Here is a 20,227-nt window from a genome sequence, read left to right on the forward strand (position 1 = left end):
AAAATATATATTTTTAACTTTTATTTATAAAATTTTAGAAATCGTTCTTAATAAAATATCTTTCTATTTGTATAAATATGGCAATTTTTCCCAATATACAACATATATAAAGCTTCAAACTTTGATTAATATTTCATAATAAATTAATGACTGAAATATTTTAAAAAAAGTACGAAAACCTCTGGACTTGTTTGGTTCTTGCCAGAACAAAATGATTCACGACGTGATATGCTACTGATAGAGAATAATTTGGCGCGATAAGCTAGATTTCTTTCAAAATAGCTAACTGTATTGTACAAGATCAAATGAATATTTTAATATCAAAAAACAATACCATAATGCCGTATATGTTCATGCGATGTCACAATATTCGTATAATATGTGCTGATAGAGAAATTTTTTTGATTTTCAGGAAACTCTTCAATTATATCGAATAATTGTTGAAACAGCGAAGTGATCACGTGATTTCTGAGCATGTTATGGACGCAAGTGTTCGAACGCGCAGACTCTTTGTCTCGTGAGAGCAAAACATGTAAATAATTCGATAATGTGCTCTCAGGTCAAATTGTTATTAGAAGTATCGCAGTAAGAGAACAAGTTAGAAAGTTTTCAAATTTTATCACACATTCTTAGACTTACATTAATACACATATTTATATATATATATAAAGAGAACGCGCTTTATTTAATCTTACATTACGAGCCAAAGCTACAAACAAAATTCTCGAAGCTAATCAACACCTTTTATTGATTAATTGAATTAATTGAATTGAACAATTTGAAGTTAATCAATAACAAATGGAAGACAAAGGCCAGTCATCAAAGGAGAAGGTACGGTGTTTCATTCTTTAATGTACATCGATAGAGACGTTCTTATTCTTATTGTTGGATTTGTTAACAATTTTTGAACCTATATTTGCAATAAGATAGTTATTATCTTTAACCTCGAAAAGATGCAAAAAATAAATTTCAGTAGCGGATCTCAATTTTTAACTGTTCGAGATCAATATTTTTACAGAAATCTTGTCAACAAAAAATCAATTAAAAAAGTTAATTCATAAATATATAACAAATTTCTTTGTTTTTAAAAATAATTAATACAAAAAAGAACGTTGAAATCGTATCTTAAAACGCAATATAAAACAATTACAAACGATTAGACATATCTTCTCTCGTTCAAATTCTATACATGGTAATAAATTAGCATTTATAATTATAATATTCATATCCATAATTTTTTCTAATAAATTAATGACAGAAATTAATTTTTTAGGTGATTCGACCAAAAAAATCATGTGACAATATCGAGAACTATGGCTTCATGGTGGATTCTCGGTTCATGTCACGGGTCATGAGCAGTTTATACTCGAATTCGGATATTTTTCTCCGAGAATTAATTTCAAACTCCAGCGATGCTTTGGATAAGTTTTCTCATAAACCTCCCAAAGAAATTGATAACACAGAGGAATTATGCATCAGGATCGTTCTAAACGAGAAAAACCGTACTCTAACTATCATCGATAATGGTATTGGTATGAACAGATCACAAATTACCAACTATCTCGGAATAATGGCAAGATCTGGAACTAAAAAGGCTGAGAATAAGAATTATATCGGACAATTTGGCATAGGATTCTACTCCGTATTTCTTGTAGCTGATAAAGTAACTGTTACATCCCAGTCTCGTAACCACAATCAATATATTTTGGAGTCTAGTTCGACAGAAACTTTTACCGTTGAATGTGGCTTCGATGAATCATTGAAACGTGGTACAAAGGTTATGCTTAACATTAAGGACGACAAATCTAAATATCTAAAAGAGAAATTTATCAAGGAAACAGTCGCAAAATATTTCCAATTAATTAAATATCCAATCAAACTTCTCGTGCAGAAAGAATATGACGACGCGGAATATGAGGTGATCCATAAAGTAGTAGAGCCTTTCATTATCAAACATAACATTAATGAGGAGAAAAATATGTGTGTATACCATTTAACTGTGAGAAGGCCACTCAAATTCGAGGCTAAGCTCTGTATTCCAAATTATAAATCATACGATCTTTTCGATGCAAAGAAAAGTAATGTAAAATTATTTAGTAAAAATGTTCTTATTACGGACAACTGCAAAGAATTTATACCAGATTACTTGAACTTCATAGAGGCTATAATTAGCAGTGAAGATTTTTCCCTTCATATTTCTCGCGAAAAGTTGCAATTTAGCAAAAACTTGAATTATATTCGTAGCAACATTGAAACAAATGCCTTGGCTGTCTTCGAATATATGAAGGCAAAAAATGACATAATCTATAAGAAGTTCTATAAATTTTATAGTAGAAACATTAAAATGGGTATTTGCGAAGACAGCATCTATCGCGAAAAACTGTTAAAGCTTTTGATATATCGTACTTCTGCATCCGGTAACGAAGCGTGTTCGTTGAAGGATTATGTCGATAGGATGAAACAGAACCAAAAGTACATTTACTTCATCACTGGTGAGACTAAAAAGCAGGTAGAGAATAGCGTGTTCATCGAAGCTTTGAAGATGCGCGATATCGAAGTGATTTATATGACTGATCCCATTGACGAATTCGTAGTGGATAAGTTACAAAACTTTCATGGAAAACCTTTCATGTCTGTTGTCAGGGCTGACTTGGAGTTTTTCGAAAATGACGATGATAGAATGAAGCACCTGCAGAAAGCTGCCCGATTCGAGAGATTATGCAAAATCATGCAGAGGATTCTGAGCGATAAGGTGGAGAAGGTCGTGGTCTCCAACAGATTGATTACATCACCTTGCTGCATCGTAAACTCCAAATACGGTTGGACTGCTAATATGGAGAAGGTCATAAAGGCACAGTTCCTGAACACAGTGCCTATGAATTATTCGAAGGCGAAAATGCAGTTTGAAATCAATCCCGATCATGACATTATTCAAAAGCTCTTGACAAATGTTAATAGAGAAAATTTCAATTACGCAAGCGTAGAGCAATTCACAATCTTACTGTTCGAAACCGCCTGTATTTCGTCCGGCTTCATTCTGGAAAAACCTTTTGTGCTTACCAATATCATTTATCGTATGATGAACTAAAATGTCTGTGGAAGATGATTCACAAGACAAGCGAATAATAAAGAAAATGGATTAAAATCATAACATTATTTTATGCGTTGATATAGTATTATAACGATAAACTCTGATACATAGAGTTTTATTTGTAAAGCAAGCGTCAGAATATTCATCATTCATGGTTCGAGGTCTATAATTCGTTATTTGTGAACTATTAGATGTAAACTATTAGATTTGGCTAATATTTACAATAATATAATTCATGATTAAAATATAACAATTCAATACTGATGAAAAAAAGTTACTTGATTCGAATAAATATGTAATTAGATGTTAAATATGTTGTCAAATAATTCACATCAAACAAGTGAATATTACTGTGTAATAAGTGTTGCTGATTTGATATAATAGTTTGAATGAATTAATAACATATTTACTAAATCAAGTAATTTTTGTCTCTTGGTGAATGCATAGAAGTGTGCGAATCAACCATTTATGATGAATCGAATCAAATCTTTGATATCATGTTTGAAATGGAATTGAATCAAACCTCTTTGATTTTAATACGAATCGAATTAAATTTTACCGGATTTTTATATTTTATGTAATTTAAACGTAATAAAATATTTTTAATGACATTGAAAATCTTTTTTAATAGACGAGAAAATTAATCACAAAAATATTAGAAAATAATTACAAAAATTAAACGTAAATATGAAATGGCGTATATCGATGGATCACACCGAATTTTTATAAGTAGTGTTAAATAATAATTTTTTTCAATCTTCGGCTAATATAAACCGCGTGCCGCATTTTCGTCGGGCTTGAAACACAATTATTGCATGATGACAGAATAATTAATATTAATAATATTAATAATATTACAAAAAACTGTTCTAAGCAAAAAAATAGATATTATATACATAATAAGTGTGAAGATATTTTACTGATCAATGAGTTGTTATACATCGTACAAATTACTAATGTTAATATAGAGGTAATAGTACTTTAGTTTACTAATTATTAAAAAATAAAAATTTGGGGAACAACAATAATTGCATATTAAAACTGTCCGAGTAATCTCAAGCTGAATCGTTCAAATCATTGAAATTTACGAAAAATCATATACTTTCGGAAAAATTAAAATGCTATTTTGAAGTATTATCGATAAAATACAATTACATTTCAAATAATTGTGGAAGCATATGAGCGATCGTGTAATTTCCGGGCATGCTGTAGATACGTGTCTTACAAGCGTGGACTCGTTGTCTCGTGTCAACATGTAAATAATTCGATAATATACTCGCAGGTTAAATTGTTGTCAGAAGTATCGAAACGACAGAGCAGTACAAAACTCTTACAAATTTTCTAAAATACATATGCATATATTTATACATGTGTATATTTATTCATATATGTGTGCGTATATATATAGAAAAAGAACACACACTCAATCTTACATTACGAACAAATTTTCGTAGTTAATCTCGAAATTAATCGATATTAAATGGAAAGCGAAAACCAGTCAGAAAACAAGGTATGATCTTTTTTCTTTAATGTATCACAATATTACCACATTTATTAATCATTTTCAACTCTGTATATATTTGCGATAAGATAATTACCTTTAACCTCAAAAAAATAAAAATTTTATCTTTATCAGTAGAAGACCTAAATTTTTGACAAGTTGGAAATAATATCTAGAGAAAATTTTTCTCGACAAAAATTTAATTAAATAAATATATAACAAATGCTTTTTTTAAAAAATTAATACAAAAGGAATGTTAAAATCGCATTTCAAAGAATGCTAAAACAATAATATAAATAACATATAGTGTTCTTTTCTAGTGTTAGAAGGATTTTCAAATTTCAACATCTCAAAATTTTAAAGCTTAAACTTTACTACTTTCTCGTTAAATTCATTACTGTTTTTTGTTTTAAAGATAAGATATATGTAATATATATAATTATTCAAGAAATTGAACAAGTTTTACAAATTTATTGAAAAATTCATTGAAAAATTGATAAAATTTTCGGATTTCACAGAAAGAGAAAAGAAAAGAAGAAACAAACATTTATGATTCTTTTACGTATACTCGAATACAAATAATAATGCTTCCCTCTAATGCTTTTCAATATATTTATACAAACAATTTCATAATTCGCTTCAAATTGTGTGAGATATAACTTCAATTGTAATACTTTTCTATTCTCCTCATGCTTTCCATTATTCTCTGTATTATTAAAAGTTATCATATCTTTGACATAAAAAATTCTAATGGAAATTTTATCAATTAGAGTTACTTTTTGATTCTTTGTTGTACAAATTCTTTTGTTAAATATATTTTAGTACATGGGGTCTCTTTTGCATTTTTCTTTATCGTAAAGCGTTGAACACGAACGATTAGTCGACATATTTCATCAAAATTCTATATATTTTTTATTATATAATATACGTATTTAATAACCGTATCCGATAATTCCTTCTAATAAATTAATACTGGAAATTGATTTTTTAGAATCAACAAAAACTATCCAAGGCAAAGCGTAACTTCCGGCTAGATTTTCAATTCAAGGAATGGTCCATTTTTAACAGTTTATTCTCGCATACCGATATTTTTCTCCGAGAATTAATTTTAAACTCTATCAATGCTTTGGACATGGTTTATTATTTCCCTTTCATTTATGGGAAAGAAGAATTAGTCATCCAGATCATTGTGAACAAGGCGAACCGGACTCTGACTGTCATCGATAATGGTATTGGTATGACTAAACCTCAATTAATCAACAATCTCGGAGTGATAGCAAGATCTGGAACTAAAGAATTCATGGAGAGTGAAAATCGCGATTATATCGATTTATTTGGCATAGGCTTCTACTCCGTGTTTCTCGTAGCTGATAAAGTAACTGTTACATCTAAATGTTATAGAGGCCAACAATATATTTGGGAATCCAACTCAAAGCAATTAACTTATAGTATTAAAAAACTATCCCATGCTGGAGCAAAAAATCGTGGCACAAAGGTTATGCTTTACATTAAGGACAGTGAACCTATGTATTTAGAAGAGAGCTATATTAAGAAAATCATCAAGCAGTACTTTCAATTCACTAAATATCCGATCCAACTGCTGAAAGAAGAAGTTAAAACAGAGAACAATAGTACAACAAGAGAGTTAATAACATACGAAGTATTCAATAAGATGGAATCCATCTTTACCAAAAATATCGATCGTGTTACTATTAAGAAGAACAATATGTGCATATTTCATTTATCCGCGAAAGGAGAATTAAAATTCGAGGCTCTGTTCTATATTTCCAAACGTACGTCGTTTGACCTGTTCAAAAACAATATGAAGAAGAAAAATGAGGTCAAACTATACGTCGGGGGTGTTTTTATTACGAACTGCGAAGAATTAATACCAAATTCCTTAAATTTTATAAACGGCGTAATTTACAGTGAACATCTGCCCCTCAATATTTTTCGCGAAACGATACAATGTAGTAAAGTTTTAAATTTGATCAGCAAGAAGATCGTACAGATGTTTTTCAACTATATCGACGTACTGGTAAGAGACGACTACTATAAGATCTTCTACAAAGAATATAGTAAGAACATAAAAATGGGTATTTATGAGGACAGTGTCAATCGTGAAAAACTGTTAAGCCTTCTGAGATATCACACTTCTGCATCCAACGAGGAGTGTTCATTGAAGGATTATGTTGGTAGGATGAAGCAGAACCAAAAATACATTTACTTCATCACTGGTGAGAGTATAGAGCAGGTAGAGAATAGCGTGTTCATCGAAGCTTTGAAGATGCGCGATATCGAAGTGATTTATATGACTGATCCCATTGACGAATTCCTAATGGAAAAGCTGGAGAACTTTGATGGAAAACCTTTGATGTCTGTTATCAGAGCCGACATGGAGTTTTTTGAAAGTGAGGCCGAGAAAATGAAGCGCATGCAGAAAGCTGCCGAATTCGAGAGATTATGCGAAATCATGCAGAAGATTCTGAGCGATAAGGTGGAGAAGGTCGTGGTCTCCAACAGATTGGTTACATCACCTTGCTGCATTGTAAACTCGAAATATGGCTGGACTGTCAATATGGAGAGGATCGCAAAGATGCAAATCCTACATAAAATGCCTGTGGAATATTTGATGGCGAAGAGACAGTTTGAGATTAACCCCGATCATTACATCATTCAGAATTTTTTGACAAAAGTCCTTACTAGAGATAACGATTTCGACGCAAGCTTCAGGAATCTCGTAAACCTATTGTATGATACTGCATGTATTTTGTCCGGTTTCATTTTGGAAGAACCCACGTTCGTCAATAATGTTCATCAACTGTGTTTGTTGTACCAAGGAGAAACATTATGAGGATGACGATTCACAAGACATATATCTGACAGAAATAATAAATTAAACTCTGCACGTTACATTATTTTCGTTTTGCTATATTATTATATTAAGAAATTGTAATATACATATAATCGCGTTTCATGTAGTCTATATTTATGGAACTAATGCCGAAATATGTACAGGAACCACAACTAATGTTTCTGATTTTAAAAGGCAAAAATAAAAGATATGTCTTTTTTTATAAGTGCTGAGTCGCCGTTTTTTTTTAAGGGGGATGAAATACCCCTTTGAAAAAATTGATTGTCTTCCGAAGTGTATATCAGTGAAATTATAAGTAGAAAAAATGTTCTGAATAAAAATTGAATTTTCAAAAGTGTTAATAATAATTTTTAAAACTAATTTTTTTAAATACAAGTTTAAAAAATTATTTTAAATCTTTATTAAAAAATTTTTTTTTTAATTTTTGTTTAAAAAAATTAGTTTTAAAAATTATTATGGAATACTTTTGAAAATTCAACTTCCATTCAATTAAAAAATTTTTTCAAATAAAGTTTTTCAAAATAGTTTTAAAAAAAATTTTATCATCATTGTAAAATACTCTTAAAACCATGCAACTTTTACTAAAAATTTTTTTATCTCTTATAGTTTTGATAACATTCGTTTCGAAAGAAAATAACCGATTTTTTTCGAAGGGTTTTACTCCTCTAACGTACGATTCAGTACTTATTAAAAAATATGAATTTCTAATGTTTGTCTATATTTTAACATTCAAAACTTATTAAAATCAGAGAAAGACACTTGGCTGTGTAGGAAAAGTCAAAATATTAGTAAGCAAATTACTTGTGAGTCACACTTCTTTCACACTTATTAATTATAAAAAAATTTGATTGTGATGACAAACAAATATTTTTATGAAATATATCTCATTCTAATGAAATGTAACTCATTTTTTATTTTATTAATTGGTTTATTTTTCCAACAGCATACGGATATCTATAAAATATTCTTTAAGGCGGATATTATAGATATTCATAAATCATTTTACATTCTTCGGATATTTTATAAACGTCCATGACATGGTCCATTTATGAAATTGGTGGACATGCTTTAATTCCTGACATGGCCATAGAATATTTAATAGAATGATAAAAACTTATATTTAATAGAATTTTTACGATGAAATACTATAAGATTTGCAAAAAAATTATTGAAACTATTAATGTACAATATTATTTAAATTCAAATAATTTTCTATTAATAATTTCTAATGGTTTTTTTGCGAACTGTATACCCCAGCAACACCCCAGTCAACACAATTTGTATAACTGCTATATAATTTAAAAGAATAATACTTTATATGATAAATATTTCATGATGTTTTCATCATAATTATTTGTATCTACTGTTTTTTTTTTTTAATATAAATGTGCAAACGCTTATATCATTTACAAGTATGTAATGCTTCAATATACAGAATTTATACATTGATATTATATAGATGTTATACAAAACAGTAGTTAATTATAATAAGTTCATATAAATATACCATCTTGTGCTTTCATTAAAATAAATGTTATCTTTTTATGAAATAAAGGGGACTTTTTTTAGACCCCTTTATTTCATTTTTATTTTTAGAAATGTTTCAAAAATATGTTTTTAAAAATATTGTTTGCTACTTGAGCAACAGAAATAGAAATAAAGAAATTAAACCCAAATAATAAATGATCATGTATCAAAAATAAAAAATAATTTTTTTTTTAATTCTGAGTCATTTTAACGTTGGATCTTTTTCCTATTTATAATTTAATGTATTCATACAGTATAGATCTTCTAGAGACACGTCTCCATGGAATGTTCAAAGGACATCCGTATGTCTTAATGCGTCGTCTACAAGAGACTCAAATCTTTAACCATAAAAAATTGGTCAATAATAATTGATTTATGAAAGAATAATCGATTACGTTTAGCCAATTTTTTATGGCTTAAGGCTTGAGTTTTTATTGTAGACGACGCATAATTAAAGATGTCCTTGAGGGTATGCTTTAGAAAAAGTGTGTTGCGTAGAATTAATAATTCAAAAATTCAAAAAAACCTACTAAAGCTACAATGGCTGTGTTCCGTTTTTACTGGCAGTACTGAAAATTTATAGTTCACGTCACATATACTATACATTTTCAGTACTGGCAGTTAATATCGGAACACAGCCAATGAGTTACATTCTTATAATCTAAAGTCTGAAGTTCAGGATCATTCAAATGTATACCTTTGAGATTTGAAAAAATCTCAACGATTCGGGATTCGGAATTTCATTCAATTCTACTATCATCGCAGAAACGTAAAAGTAGCAGGCAAGACGTTCTATTCCAATTCCCTTCTACCGTTGCGTCGTGCGCTCGCCATCATTGCTAACGTTCGTCAGAAAGGTGTGCCAAAACGCCATCTACATGCCGCCTGCGATGTGAGCGTGAGGAGCCCTTCTGCTGCGGACAAAATTAGTCGTGGGGTATCGCGCGGCTGTTCCTTACAGAAAAAAAAATTATGATGGCAAGCAAGGCTTGGAAGGTCAGTACCGCAGATTCTCGCTGGGATTCGAGTCAACTGAATCGTTTCTACGGCGTGACAACACGCGGAATGCGACCATTGCGTTCCCGCGACATGCGACTCTGCCACAGGCTACTGACGCAGTCTTTTCGCAGGTGGTCCAGCCGCACGTGCCGATGATCAAGTTTCGCAAGGGCGGCATCAATCGCGCAGGTAACGTAAACGTAAAAATCGGCACGGTAACGATCGGCGATCGTTCCTCCCGCGAAAAGTAATTTCCCCTCTCGTCGACGAATCCGTGATCCGTGTTGTTGGTTAGCAGTTACGGGCACGACAGCAGCGACATCTGCGCGGTCAGGGTCGGTGCAGATGCAGCAAAGCGCGGGTGGTGCGACGGGGCCCCAGGTGATCGCTCTACCGACGATAGAGGACATTCATCTACCGCCACGGTATCAGAGGCGACCGATAGATCAAAAGGAAATAGAATATATCAACGTAAGTTTCGACGGTTATTCGAACGGCTATTTTATATTTTACATCATTGATATATCGAAAGTTGGCTTTTACATTGTACAATGAAGTAATTAGTTTTGATATTTTAATGTATGTAAAAAAGTTTTTTATTTCATTCTACACACTTTTTTTTATAAATTTTTTAAATTATTTTATGTTTAATCTCGTGTAGATATATACTTATTTGTTTGTGTGTTTCAGCGTGGTGGACCAGAGTGAATTTTTGCAGTGCTAGCATTTAGAATACAGTAAGCTCCATATATATTTAATTTGTTATTGACCAAGTCAATGTGTTGTTAAAATAAATGGACGTGACAGAGAGAACCCCCGCGCGCTGCGAGTATTATTTCATATTTACACCAGCCATCTATCGGGCAAGGTCTCTTGTGACATTGCCAGGGCCTGCTATTTCTGGCACAACTTTCAGCTCATTCCAATAACAGCCGATGTCTGTTAATTCTGGATCTACAGACAATGAAATTGTAATAAAATATCTATTATGATTTACTTGGATTTCTCATAGCTGAAGCAAGAAAAAATTTTTCCATTCTCTGCAATTACAGGATTTTTCGAAATATAAGTACTGTGATAAATCACTCCATTCCTTATTATCTTTGATTTATAGCTGTTAATAAGACAAGAGCGTGCACGGTCTATAAATATGCGAGTTATAAGTTTGGACCAGTTTGGACCGAAAGCACTCTTACATTTTTTATATCCATTTCTACTAATACAGATTAATCTGAGTTTATCTTTTTCTAATTAAAACTTAGAGAAAGATAAAGAACAAATTAAATCAGGATTAAAGTTAATTTACAATGGATATTTATAAATTTTGGGAAAAAGTAATATAATATGTAACAGACAGATTATATAAAAGCTTGAAAGATTTTTACAAAAGCATTTTTATTTTAATACTTCCCATTTCTTTTAAAATTGCAAGAAAATTTACTTACTAATAATTATATCTGACGAATAGTGTAATATTAATAAAAAATTGGGAAAAAGTTAAACTATAATAAAAGTTAATTTACATTAATAGAAATGGATACAAATTTTGGAAACAATATAATAGAAGAATCTTTATAAAAGCTTGTTTATCTTTTTTAATACACCCTAAGTTTTTGAAAAACCTTTGAAGAGAGTTTACTATTAATAATTAGTGCAATCTTTTTAGGAATACAGAACTCAACGCTCAAGATTTGAAACATAGTCTCCAAGCGTTTATTCTCAATTTCTCTTGGTCGGGACACACAAATCGTCAAAGTTGCAATAATTTTAAGCCGCTGTAGAAACTTCAAAAAAAAAAGTGACGTTTTGGACGGCAACACCTCGATACGGTCCTGCTACGGCGCGACGAAAATAGCAGACGACAGTGTGCTGCGACTGCGGCAGCTGCTGTTCCGCCTCTTCGCGGTATCTCACTACGTGTGCGCGAAGAGGAGGCGATCCGCATTCATAGTTTTCTCGAAATTTTCTCTCGAAGCGCGAAATTTTTACGAACGACGGACCGACTGCGAAAATGGCAGAGATAACGGATTTCGGACCGAGAAAAACGTTTTTTATACTCGCGATCGTGTTCGGCTGCTTCACGGTGCTGTGGCCGAAAATTCTGCACCCTATGTTCGTAGGATTTGTCACTCCACATCACTCGGACAGCTCGGGTAAGACTTGAAGATTCCCAACGCCCAAGGCTGTTGACGACATTAGAAAAATCGCCGTGGGCGTCGCGTTATGGATTGTGTTATGTTATTTATATCTTGCATATATAAACAACTTAGATTTTTATGATATAGAAAAATGAATAAATAGGAATTATTTAAGTAAAATACTTTAAAAAAAGATGTATTTTTATGATGCATTGTGAAGCAATTGATTCACTCTTTGATTAAAATGTTAAGATCTACTGGCAGGAGTATCTTATTGTATGTATTTGAACAGTGTGCTGCGAAGTGATATTTGAAAGCGATGTCACCGCAGTGGATATCATGCAAGAGATGTGTCAAAACATATTGAGGCACCATCCGGTAGATCCACGCGTGAGGGATGCGTTAAAGCTTAGCAAGTTGACCCCTCAGACTGCAAGCCTGTGTAGAGAGGAGGTTCTAGCCAGATGTGGTATAGATCTGTCATCCTTTCTCGCAGAAAGGGAGAGCCTGGGAAAAACCTATAAACAAGTGTTGGAGGAAATTAGATCGTTCAATAGCTCTCTTTGCCTTAAAATGAATTTCGGTGTGCCACTGTCCCAATTGGGGACACCTCACCTTATCAGATATCATATCTTGATGCCGCACAGTAAGAGTTGCAAGGATATGTAAAAATTGAGCGTCCATTAGTTGCAAATTAATTAAACTTTGCCATATCACTCAGATTTACGCGATTACTAATATCTAATTAACTCTCTTCAATTGCTTTCCTAACACATTCTTGAAGTATGAGTTTATAATTTTTGTAATATTTTAATATGCTGCTTTGTAGTTGAATTTGTCGATTTTGCATTGATATTTTGATCACACACATGGCGATCACATGGCTGGTAAATTGCTTATATAATAAGATAAACTTGGGGAATTATATCTTTAACGCATCATCGAGTATATATGGAAAATGGATTTGAGTTGTCCATTTTGTTTTGGCAGTGTGCCAAAAAAGTAAACGTGACGTTTGGCAGACAAGAAGACTGGCCTACAGTCAGTTTCAAATACATCCATAACAACTAATGACCCATTATTTCTCCTTATTCCTAGTCTGTTTAATTTGTTCATTACTGGTTTTTTCTTATATGCGCAAAAAGAATTAAACATTAGTATGAAATTAAAACTATATTTTATTTAATAATCATTTTTTCATATTTATATATGAAGAAATGGTTATTAAATAGAATCTCTACTAATTTTAATTTGATACTAGAACACAAATTTCTTGCTAACATATGAAACAATAATTTTGCTTATAAATAACTTAATTTTATTTAAAAAATTTAATCTTAAATTTCAATGAAATATGATATTTTCATTTTATAACAAACATTTAAACAGCCTAATATGATTCATAATAATAGTATTAAAGTATTCTAATTCTTGGTTTGAAAATATTGTTTTCTGATATTTTTCCTTTCGATTTATGAAAATTATTATTGAATAATAAGAATATTTTTTTTGATGAAACTAATTTTTTCATACAACAAATTATGTATGTTTAACGCTATACAATCTTATTTTGATTTAACATTTCAAAAATAAAGATATTCACAAAACAAGAATGTTCTTTTCTTCTATATACAATAAATTTTAAAATTACCCAGTCAAAAACATTTATAACAATTTATCTGATTCCTGAATTAATAAAATATTAATTGTACAATGCAACAATTAACACACAAGATCCTACTAATCTGGGATGTTAATATACAATATGGTTTTTTTTGTGAACAGAGATAAGACATGTGTTTTACAGAAAAGTTTTTTATCTATACAGATACTATACCACAGGAACGTCGCCCTCCTCCTCATGCAGGTGGAATGCATCCTGCGCTGAGAGAGAGAGGAAGAGCCATACCAACCTCTCATATTGTTCCAAAAATAATGGATAGGACAACTGACCACATAATACCAAAAATGAGGCCACCTCTCGGTGGTGCCGGTCACGTTGTTCCAGCACCCAAAGGAAACAGCACAATGGGGATCATTATGCCGCTATACACAATAGGAATAGTCTTGTTTTTCATGTACACCATTATTAAGGTATAAATTTGCAGAATAATCCTAACAAAAATTTGGATGAAATGGAGAACCTTAAGGTTTACATTAACAGGTTCTGAAGAAGAATTCCGACAGCGAGATTATTTCGGAATACCCGGGAGCAGCTGCCGAGAAGGAGTTTCGGAAAATGGTATTCAGTCCAGAAGCTCTTGCTACTGCGATGACTGGAGGTACCTTTCATTATCCAAGAGAAAGATCACCGCACTCCAGGTCTGCTCCAACTATCGAAGAATTAAACGATCGTAAGTGCTTCTGCGAATATCTTTACTATTACAAACTATATATTTCATTTACATTATCGTCAACGCAATGTTTTTACGAGGAGCTATTTCTTTCAAAAAAATATTTAGAATTAAGGTATATGTTTTTTTGAGTATTTAAACAGATTTTCTGAAACAAGATTTTTAAATGGTGTTGCATGTGATGCAAGGTTTGCACAATTAGAACACACACGTATTTATACACGCGGATTATATATTGCAAGATTCTGAATAAAAATGTGCATATTGCAAGTATTCGTACTTATATTCTGAACACATTTGGTAATGTTCTACATGCTGGAACACAAGAAGCGGCAGGAGACATAGAGATAGATCAACTGAGACAACGTTTGGTCGAGACCGAAGCAGCCATGGAAAGAATTGTTGTCCAGATGGGCAACATACGTTCAGTAAAGCATAAGTCGAGCTCACAGCCAGAAACCAAGGTTTATGAGATTAATTTTGACGCCATTTCACAATTTCAGTTTATTAGTCGTTAGAAATGTGCACGTCGCTGTGTTCTGATTGCGTTACAAGCTTGACGCCCATCCAATGTACATTAAACATGTTGTACATTATAATAAGACCTTCTCTTCAATATTTGGCTTTTTCAAATATCGATGCTTGCGGATAACTGTTGCGACATTACAAATTGTCGGTTTAAATGTTTATATGAGATTCATATTACTGGTATACTGTCAATATTCAATTACGAACATTTAAATTAGAATATGTGTTCTCAATGATAGAATTCACATTGTATATTTTACATTTTGAGTAGTAGATGGGTCTCCAAAGTCCAATGGTCTGGCAGGGGTCAATCGCGGCTCTAAGGTATATCCCTCGCCTGAGAAAGTATTTCTAACAAGAGTAACCAGAGTTTGTGGAACACTTTCTATTTCTAGTGCACTAGTGTCACGAATAATGAGTTTATCACATTAAATGTTCCTTAGGCTTATATATGATAGTTTCATTATGACATGATACTACAGTAACAATATTTCAGTGTTTTTCAAGTGCAGAATGCTGTGATCATTTTGTATCTTTTACATTTTGTATCTTTTACATAAGTAAAGACATACATGATTTTTCTCAATGCTAAATATTGTTGAAATGTAAGTTAGAGAAACACAATAGTTGCTCCTCTTAATAGCTTCTCAATTACAAGTGCTAATTGTGTGCCTTGCATGATATCCGCTTTTTTATATCTTGTTGATATCGCATATTACCAAATGTATAATTTGTAAGAAAATTATATATACATGGATTTATATGACATCTTTTGTGACTCATGACTCATACAGTTGTATAATTATAATTATATTATGTTTTTTAAATAGATGTAGATCTTTAACATATGTTTTAAATTCTAAATGGTTTTTTTGTTATATTAAAAATTGTATATATAATATAGTTCTTATTAAATTAATCAGCAAAATGGTTTTGATATTACTACATATGCCATTATTACCACATATGTGTTATTATATTTTTATTTAATATATAAAAAAAGCAATGTATGTGAAATAATGAAAGTGGAGCATATTAAGAATTTAATTTACAGGAGGACACTGCAGACCAGGAATCACATAGTAGGGAAAGTGAAGAGTTAGATGCAGCAGAGCAATCGCCAACAGTTAAAGTTATGGGTATGGAAATGACAGCTAGTTGCGAAAGTGGGCAGAAATGCAGCAGACCCACTACTCCTATTATTCCTACACCAAGGTATGTATTATTCCCGTTTTTTAATTCTTATTATTAGTATATTCTGAATGATTCATTGAATATTCCTGTTTCAGTAATATTGAAAGAGAAAAAACACCACCAACGCCTATATATTTAGAGGGTGCCCTTCCACCGCAATGTGAATTACTAGTAACGGATTCAGAAACTCAAGCTGAAAAATCAGAGGACGACGACGACGCTCCAGTTGTTCTCTCAGGCAAAATGACTCTCTCTGTCATCAGTCTCGACCAGATTCCAGCTGTAAGGAAATATTAGAATTACCAACAGAATCAAATGAATCTGCGGAGCCTTGTTTTATTTGGTGATTCTTTCATTCATTTAATTGTTTGCCTAACTTCTGTATAGGTTACTTAATATAGAGATCACAAATCACAGGAACTTAATGCAGATCTAAGTGCAAAGAATGGTTTCTTGGCTATTACATGTATGGGTATGAGTAATGCGCTGGTTTCACCATTATTATTTCTATCCTAATTATTCTCTGTGATTTGTTCGAAATATTAATAACTAGTGCCTTGTACTTCTTATGTTTCACTAATTTTTTAATTTTAATGTAAGGTACACTCTGGCTTGTTAATATAAATTTAAGTTGTGTCAAAGAACACCAAATGCTTCTGAAATAGATTGCCAGGCTTGAAAAATTTGCAACCTTGCGATCTGTTTCAGAAACAATTTATATTTTGTTTAAGAGATTATTATATAATTTATATTTATTTAATATTGTTTATGTTCGCGTGTATACAAATGATCTATGACTAAACTGAGTGAATTTGTTTTTAATTTTATTTTTGTAATTTTAATAAGTTTATGAATTCTTAATTATAACGCTAATGAGATAATGTTATGCAAATTGCCTTTTGTGCAAGAAGCAACACTATAGCATTAATTATAGGCCCACATTCACATTAACATATTAACCACTATTATATATTAGGTATACAAGTAGTGATACACATTTTATAATTTTATATTTTATTATATTCAAAGTATATACTATTATTTTTATAAAATTCAACAAAATTTTTATAAAATTTTTATAAAACATTTGGTGTTTAATATTGAATTTTATAACATTTAATATTAAACGTTTAATTACATTATACATTAAATGAGTCACATAATTAAATTATATATTTTTTTTAATTAGTAATGGAAAAATGAAGATAAATATATTAGTTTATTAATGCCTAATCTTTTATATTTGTTACGGATGCAACAATGTAAAATGCATGTATAAAATACAATTACATTTTTTAAATAGAATTATAAAAGTTCATTTTATATAAATTATTGTCAGTATTATTATTATACAAAAATATTTACGATAAAGAACCGTTAGAAAATATTTTGGCGAAGCATTTCAGTTATACTTATTTATGGAACTGTTCAATACAAATATTTTAACCTCACATAATGAAATATTTGCTGTTAAAGTGAACTGAGCACTGTGTTTATAAACATTCGCGAATCTCTGCGACCTCTTCTAAGATCGATATTTGATCAGTTAGTGAGAGACAATGGCTTCGACAAGTAAAAGAGAAAAGTTGCAGCAAATTGAAGCTGAAAGAAATAGTTGGAGAGCTTTTAAGCGTTTTAGAATGGTATTATATTTCACAAATAATAAAAGTGATTTGTTCAATGTTATTACTTTGAGTAAATAATAGATCGATGCGCTTCTTGCAGTTAAATTATGACTTTAACTCATTGTGTATACCTGCAATTGAATATATCAACGGTATAATATATATTAATTTAAAAAAGTTTTTTGTAAATAAAATTTTGTTACACCTAAAGACAAAAATTAAAACATTTAATTGTTATTATCTAGTTTAAAATAAATTCAACAATTAAAATACTGTGTGACTCATCTTTTATTTTATTTAATAAATGATTTATTTCTTATATGTTGAATGATTTTACCTTATAATTTAAAATGCAATTTGATAAACAATTATATTTAACATGTAGGATTCGGTGATTGAAGAACCAGATGAAAAGAGAACAAATGTTGTGGATACCCAAAAGGAAATTTGGGATGTAAAAGATGAGAAAAACGCAATACTGCAAAAGGAGAAAAATGAAGAAAATAGAAAAATGAATGAAGAGGAATACGAAGAAGAAGAGGAAGAAGAAGAAATGGAACAAAAGGAGAAAAAAGTAGAAGAACAAGAGGAAGAGGAGTATGAAGAAGAAGAGTATGAAGAAGAGGAATATGAAGAAGAAGAGGAACAGGAAGGTGAGGAGGAAGAAGAAGAAGAGGAAGAAGAGGAGGAAGAGAAACAGGAAGAAGAAGAGGAGGAAGAGAAACAGGAAGAAGAAGAGGAGGAAGAGAAACAGGAAGAAGAAGAAGACGAAGAAGCAGAAGAGGAAGATGAAGATGAGGAAGAGCAAGAGCAAGAAGATGAAGAAGAGGAGGAAGAAGGGGATGAAATGGATGACTGAATTGAAAATTTAAAGAAAAGATAAAAAGAGAAACAGAAAAGAATCCAGCTAAAAGACTTCAAAAATAATTCTTTTTTTTTTTTTTTTTTTGAAAGGATCAGTGTTTACCAATCTTTAATAAGTCTTTTTATTATAATGAAAATAATTATGATTACTGTAACATATATAAGAAAGCTAATCTAATATTCTCACAATATGAAGATGCATAAATTTCTTGTTGGTTAAGCACTGCCAGATATTTTAAATGTTATATGCATCGCATTTCTGTTCTTTTTTTTATCAATATATTTGACATTTTATTGAATCATAAATTTATTAATCATATTACATAGGGGGCCAAAAGAAAGAGAGGCAGTGCTGTCTGTGCCACGTTACAATGCCATGATGGCATAGATACTTCAATTTATAATAAATTATTACTCATAATTAGAAATTAAACAAAATCTGTTTTAGAAAATATCTAATAGATAAAATTAATAGAAAAAGCCCTGTAATCTGTCCAATCATAGTACATGCATGTCAAATCCAGTGATTGGCAAGCACTGATACAAATTTCATGAAAGCCAAAGATTTTTTCTTTTCTTTGTACTATACAACTAGAGTACTTTTCTTGCTTCATGTACTAATCATTGCTCTATAAATGTTTAATTTTATATCATTATAGCATTTTTGTGTCATACTTTTAATTTTCATATTCTGCAATGTGTTCACGTTTTAATTTCTATATTTGTGAAACATAGAATGTTCTATCATTTCTATATTTCTGGCTTCAATTTGTAAATGTAAATTCAAATATATTTATTTCACTTATATATAAAATATTATTTCATTATTAAAAATACATTTTATTGCCAATTATATTTGATATATATATGTATAATTTTATGAAAAAATAATTTAAAAACAATATATATTTTATTTTAGAATATTATTAGAATATTATAATTTATAGTTTCAAATACGTTCATAATTTTATTATCTTTAATCTGCTTTTATATGAAAATCGATACAGATAATGACAAAACAAGATGTACTAAAATAAAAAGTTCAGGAATTTGTTATAAATTATTTATTATAAAAATAGTTGATCAATATTAGAGCAGATTAATATTGCATAACATCTTAGCAACATTCTTGATACAATTATATTTTACATTACATAAAAATTATAATGAATATTATTCTCTTCGTGATATGTAATCACATGTTAAGAGCATGATCAATGTTGAAATGTGACTTAACTAAACAAAGCAGGATATTCTTTAATATTCTATTCTTCGGCCTTTAAAATTCTAATTTTTTTTTTTATTCAACGTTACTCAGAAACGTCTATTTATAACATAATTAGATCCCTTTGGCTTACATCCAAATAAGCTCTTATAAGTGGAAGTATTTATGCGAGATGATGAGACTAATAATATTATTTATTATTAGAGAAAACGCTACGTAGATAAGTTCTAGTGACAAAGCAATCCATACGATGGATAAACTGTTTTGAATGCAAATAATTAAGTTATTAGAAATAGTTGTTATACT

General features: G+C 30.6%; 4 protein-coding genes across 7 annotated transcripts; all 4 read left to right on the top strand.

Annotated features, from left to right (window-relative positions):
• Positions 1–157: 157 nt before the first annotated feature.
• Positions 158–3,695, top strand: LOC105201675 (heat shock protein 83). The gene is made up of 2 exons (XM_011169789.3): positions 158–831; positions 1,274–3,695. The coding sequence occupies exons 1-2, from the start codon at positions 799–801 to the stop codon at positions 3,086–3,088; spliced, it is 1,848 nt and encodes a 615-aa protein (XP_011168091.1). The 5' UTR covers positions 158–798; the 3' UTR covers positions 3,089–3,695.
• Positions 3,696–4,131: 436 nt separating this feature from the next.
• On the top strand, positions 4,132–7,798 carry LOC105201674 (heat shock protein 83). Its single transcript, XM_011169788.3, has 2 exons — positions 4,132–4,601; positions 5,584–7,798. The coding sequence occupies exons 1-2, from the start codon at positions 4,572–4,574 to the stop codon at positions 7,444–7,446; spliced, it is 1,893 nt and encodes a 630-aa protein (XP_011168090.1). The 5' UTR covers positions 4,132–4,571; the 3' UTR covers positions 7,447–7,798.
• Positions 7,799–9,640: 1,842 nt separating this feature from the next.
• LOC105201673 (28S ribosomal protein S36, mitochondrial) lies at positions 9,641–10,806 on the top strand. 2 transcript variants are annotated; one of them, XM_011169786.3, is made up of 4 exons: positions 9,641–9,990; positions 10,125–10,182; positions 10,289–10,464; positions 10,684–10,806. In XM_011169786.3, exons 1-4 carry the CDS (start codon positions 9,967–9,969, stop codon positions 10,699–10,701), a joined length of 276 nt encoding a protein of 91 aa, XP_011168088.1. In that variant the 5' UTR covers positions 9,641–9,966; the 3' UTR covers positions 10,702–10,806. The 2 variants fall into 2 exon arrangements, with proteins under 2 accessions (XP_011168088.1, XP_011168089.1); XM_011169787.3 differs by having other exon boundaries at positions 10,292–10,464.
• An 877-nt stretch (positions 10,807–11,683) lies between these two features.
• Positions 11,684–19,510, top strand: LOC105201676 (DNA ligase 1). 3 transcript variants are annotated; one of them, XM_039451569.1, is made up of 8 exons: positions 11,684–12,146; positions 12,424–12,777; positions 13,960–14,225; positions 14,296–14,485; positions 15,285–15,337; positions 16,068–16,228; positions 16,303–16,489; positions 18,218–19,510. In XM_039451569.1, exons 1-8 carry the CDS (start codon positions 12,005–12,007, stop codon positions 18,689–18,691), a joined length of 1,827 nt encoding a protein of 608 aa, XP_039307503.1. In that variant the 5' UTR covers positions 11,684–12,004; the 3' UTR covers positions 18,692–19,510. The 3 variants fall into 3 exon arrangements, with proteins under 3 accessions (XP_039307503.1, XP_039307502.1, XP_039307504.1); XM_039451568.1 differs by lacking the exon at positions 15,285–15,337 and adding an exon at positions 14,813–14,949 and having other exon boundaries at positions 11,688–12,146; XM_039451570.1 differs by lacking the exons at positions 12,424–12,777; positions 15,285–15,337 and adding an exon at positions 14,813–14,949 and having other exon boundaries at positions 11,690–12,146.
• Positions 19,511–20,227: the final 717 nt, after the last annotated feature.

This window comes from Solenopsis invicta, chromosome 7, assembly GCF_016802725.1.
Source record: "Solenopsis invicta isolate M01_SB chromosome 7, UNIL_Sinv_3.0, whole genome shotgun sequence".
NCBI classification, from domain to species: domain Eukaryota; kingdom Metazoa; phylum Arthropoda; class Insecta; order Hymenoptera; family Formicidae; genus Solenopsis; species Solenopsis invicta.

Coding starts and splice junctions, on each gene's coding strand:
- LOC105201675 (XM_011169789.3), top strand. CDS start 799: ATGGAAGACAAAGGCCAGTCATCAAAGGAGAAG. Junction 832..1,273: donor GCCAGTCATCAAAGGAGAAG/GTACGGTGTTTC, acceptor TTAATTTTTTAG/GTGATTCGACCAAAAAAATC.
- LOC105201674 (XM_011169788.3), top strand. CDS start 4,572: ATGGAAAGCGAAAACCAGTCAGAAAACAAG. Junction 4,602..5,583: donor AAAACCAGTCAGAAAACAAG/GTATGATCTTTT, acceptor TTGATTTTTTAG/AATCAACAAAAACTATCCAA.
- LOC105201673 (XM_011169786.3), top strand. CDS start 9,967: ATGATGGCAAGCAAGGCTTGGAAG. Junction 9,991..10,124: donor TGGCAAGCAAGGCTTGGAAG/GTCAGTACCGCA, acceptor GTCTTTTCGCAG/GTGGTCCAGCCGCACGTGCC. Junction 10,183..10,288: donor GGGCGGCATCAATCGCGCAG/GTAACGTAAACG, acceptor GTTGTTGGTTAG/CAGTTACGGGCACGACAGCA.
- LOC105201676 (XM_039451568.1), top strand. CDS start 12,005: ATGGCAGAGATAACGGATTTCGGACCGAGAAAAACGTTTTTTATACTC. Junction 14,486..14,812: donor TATCGAAGAATTAAACGATC/GTAAGTGCTTCT, acceptor CTGGAACACAAG/AAGCGGCAGGAGACATAGAG. Junction 16,490..18,217: donor GTCTCGACCAGATTCCAGCT/GTAAGGAAATAT, acceptor TTTAACATGTAG/GATTCGGTGATTGAAGAACC.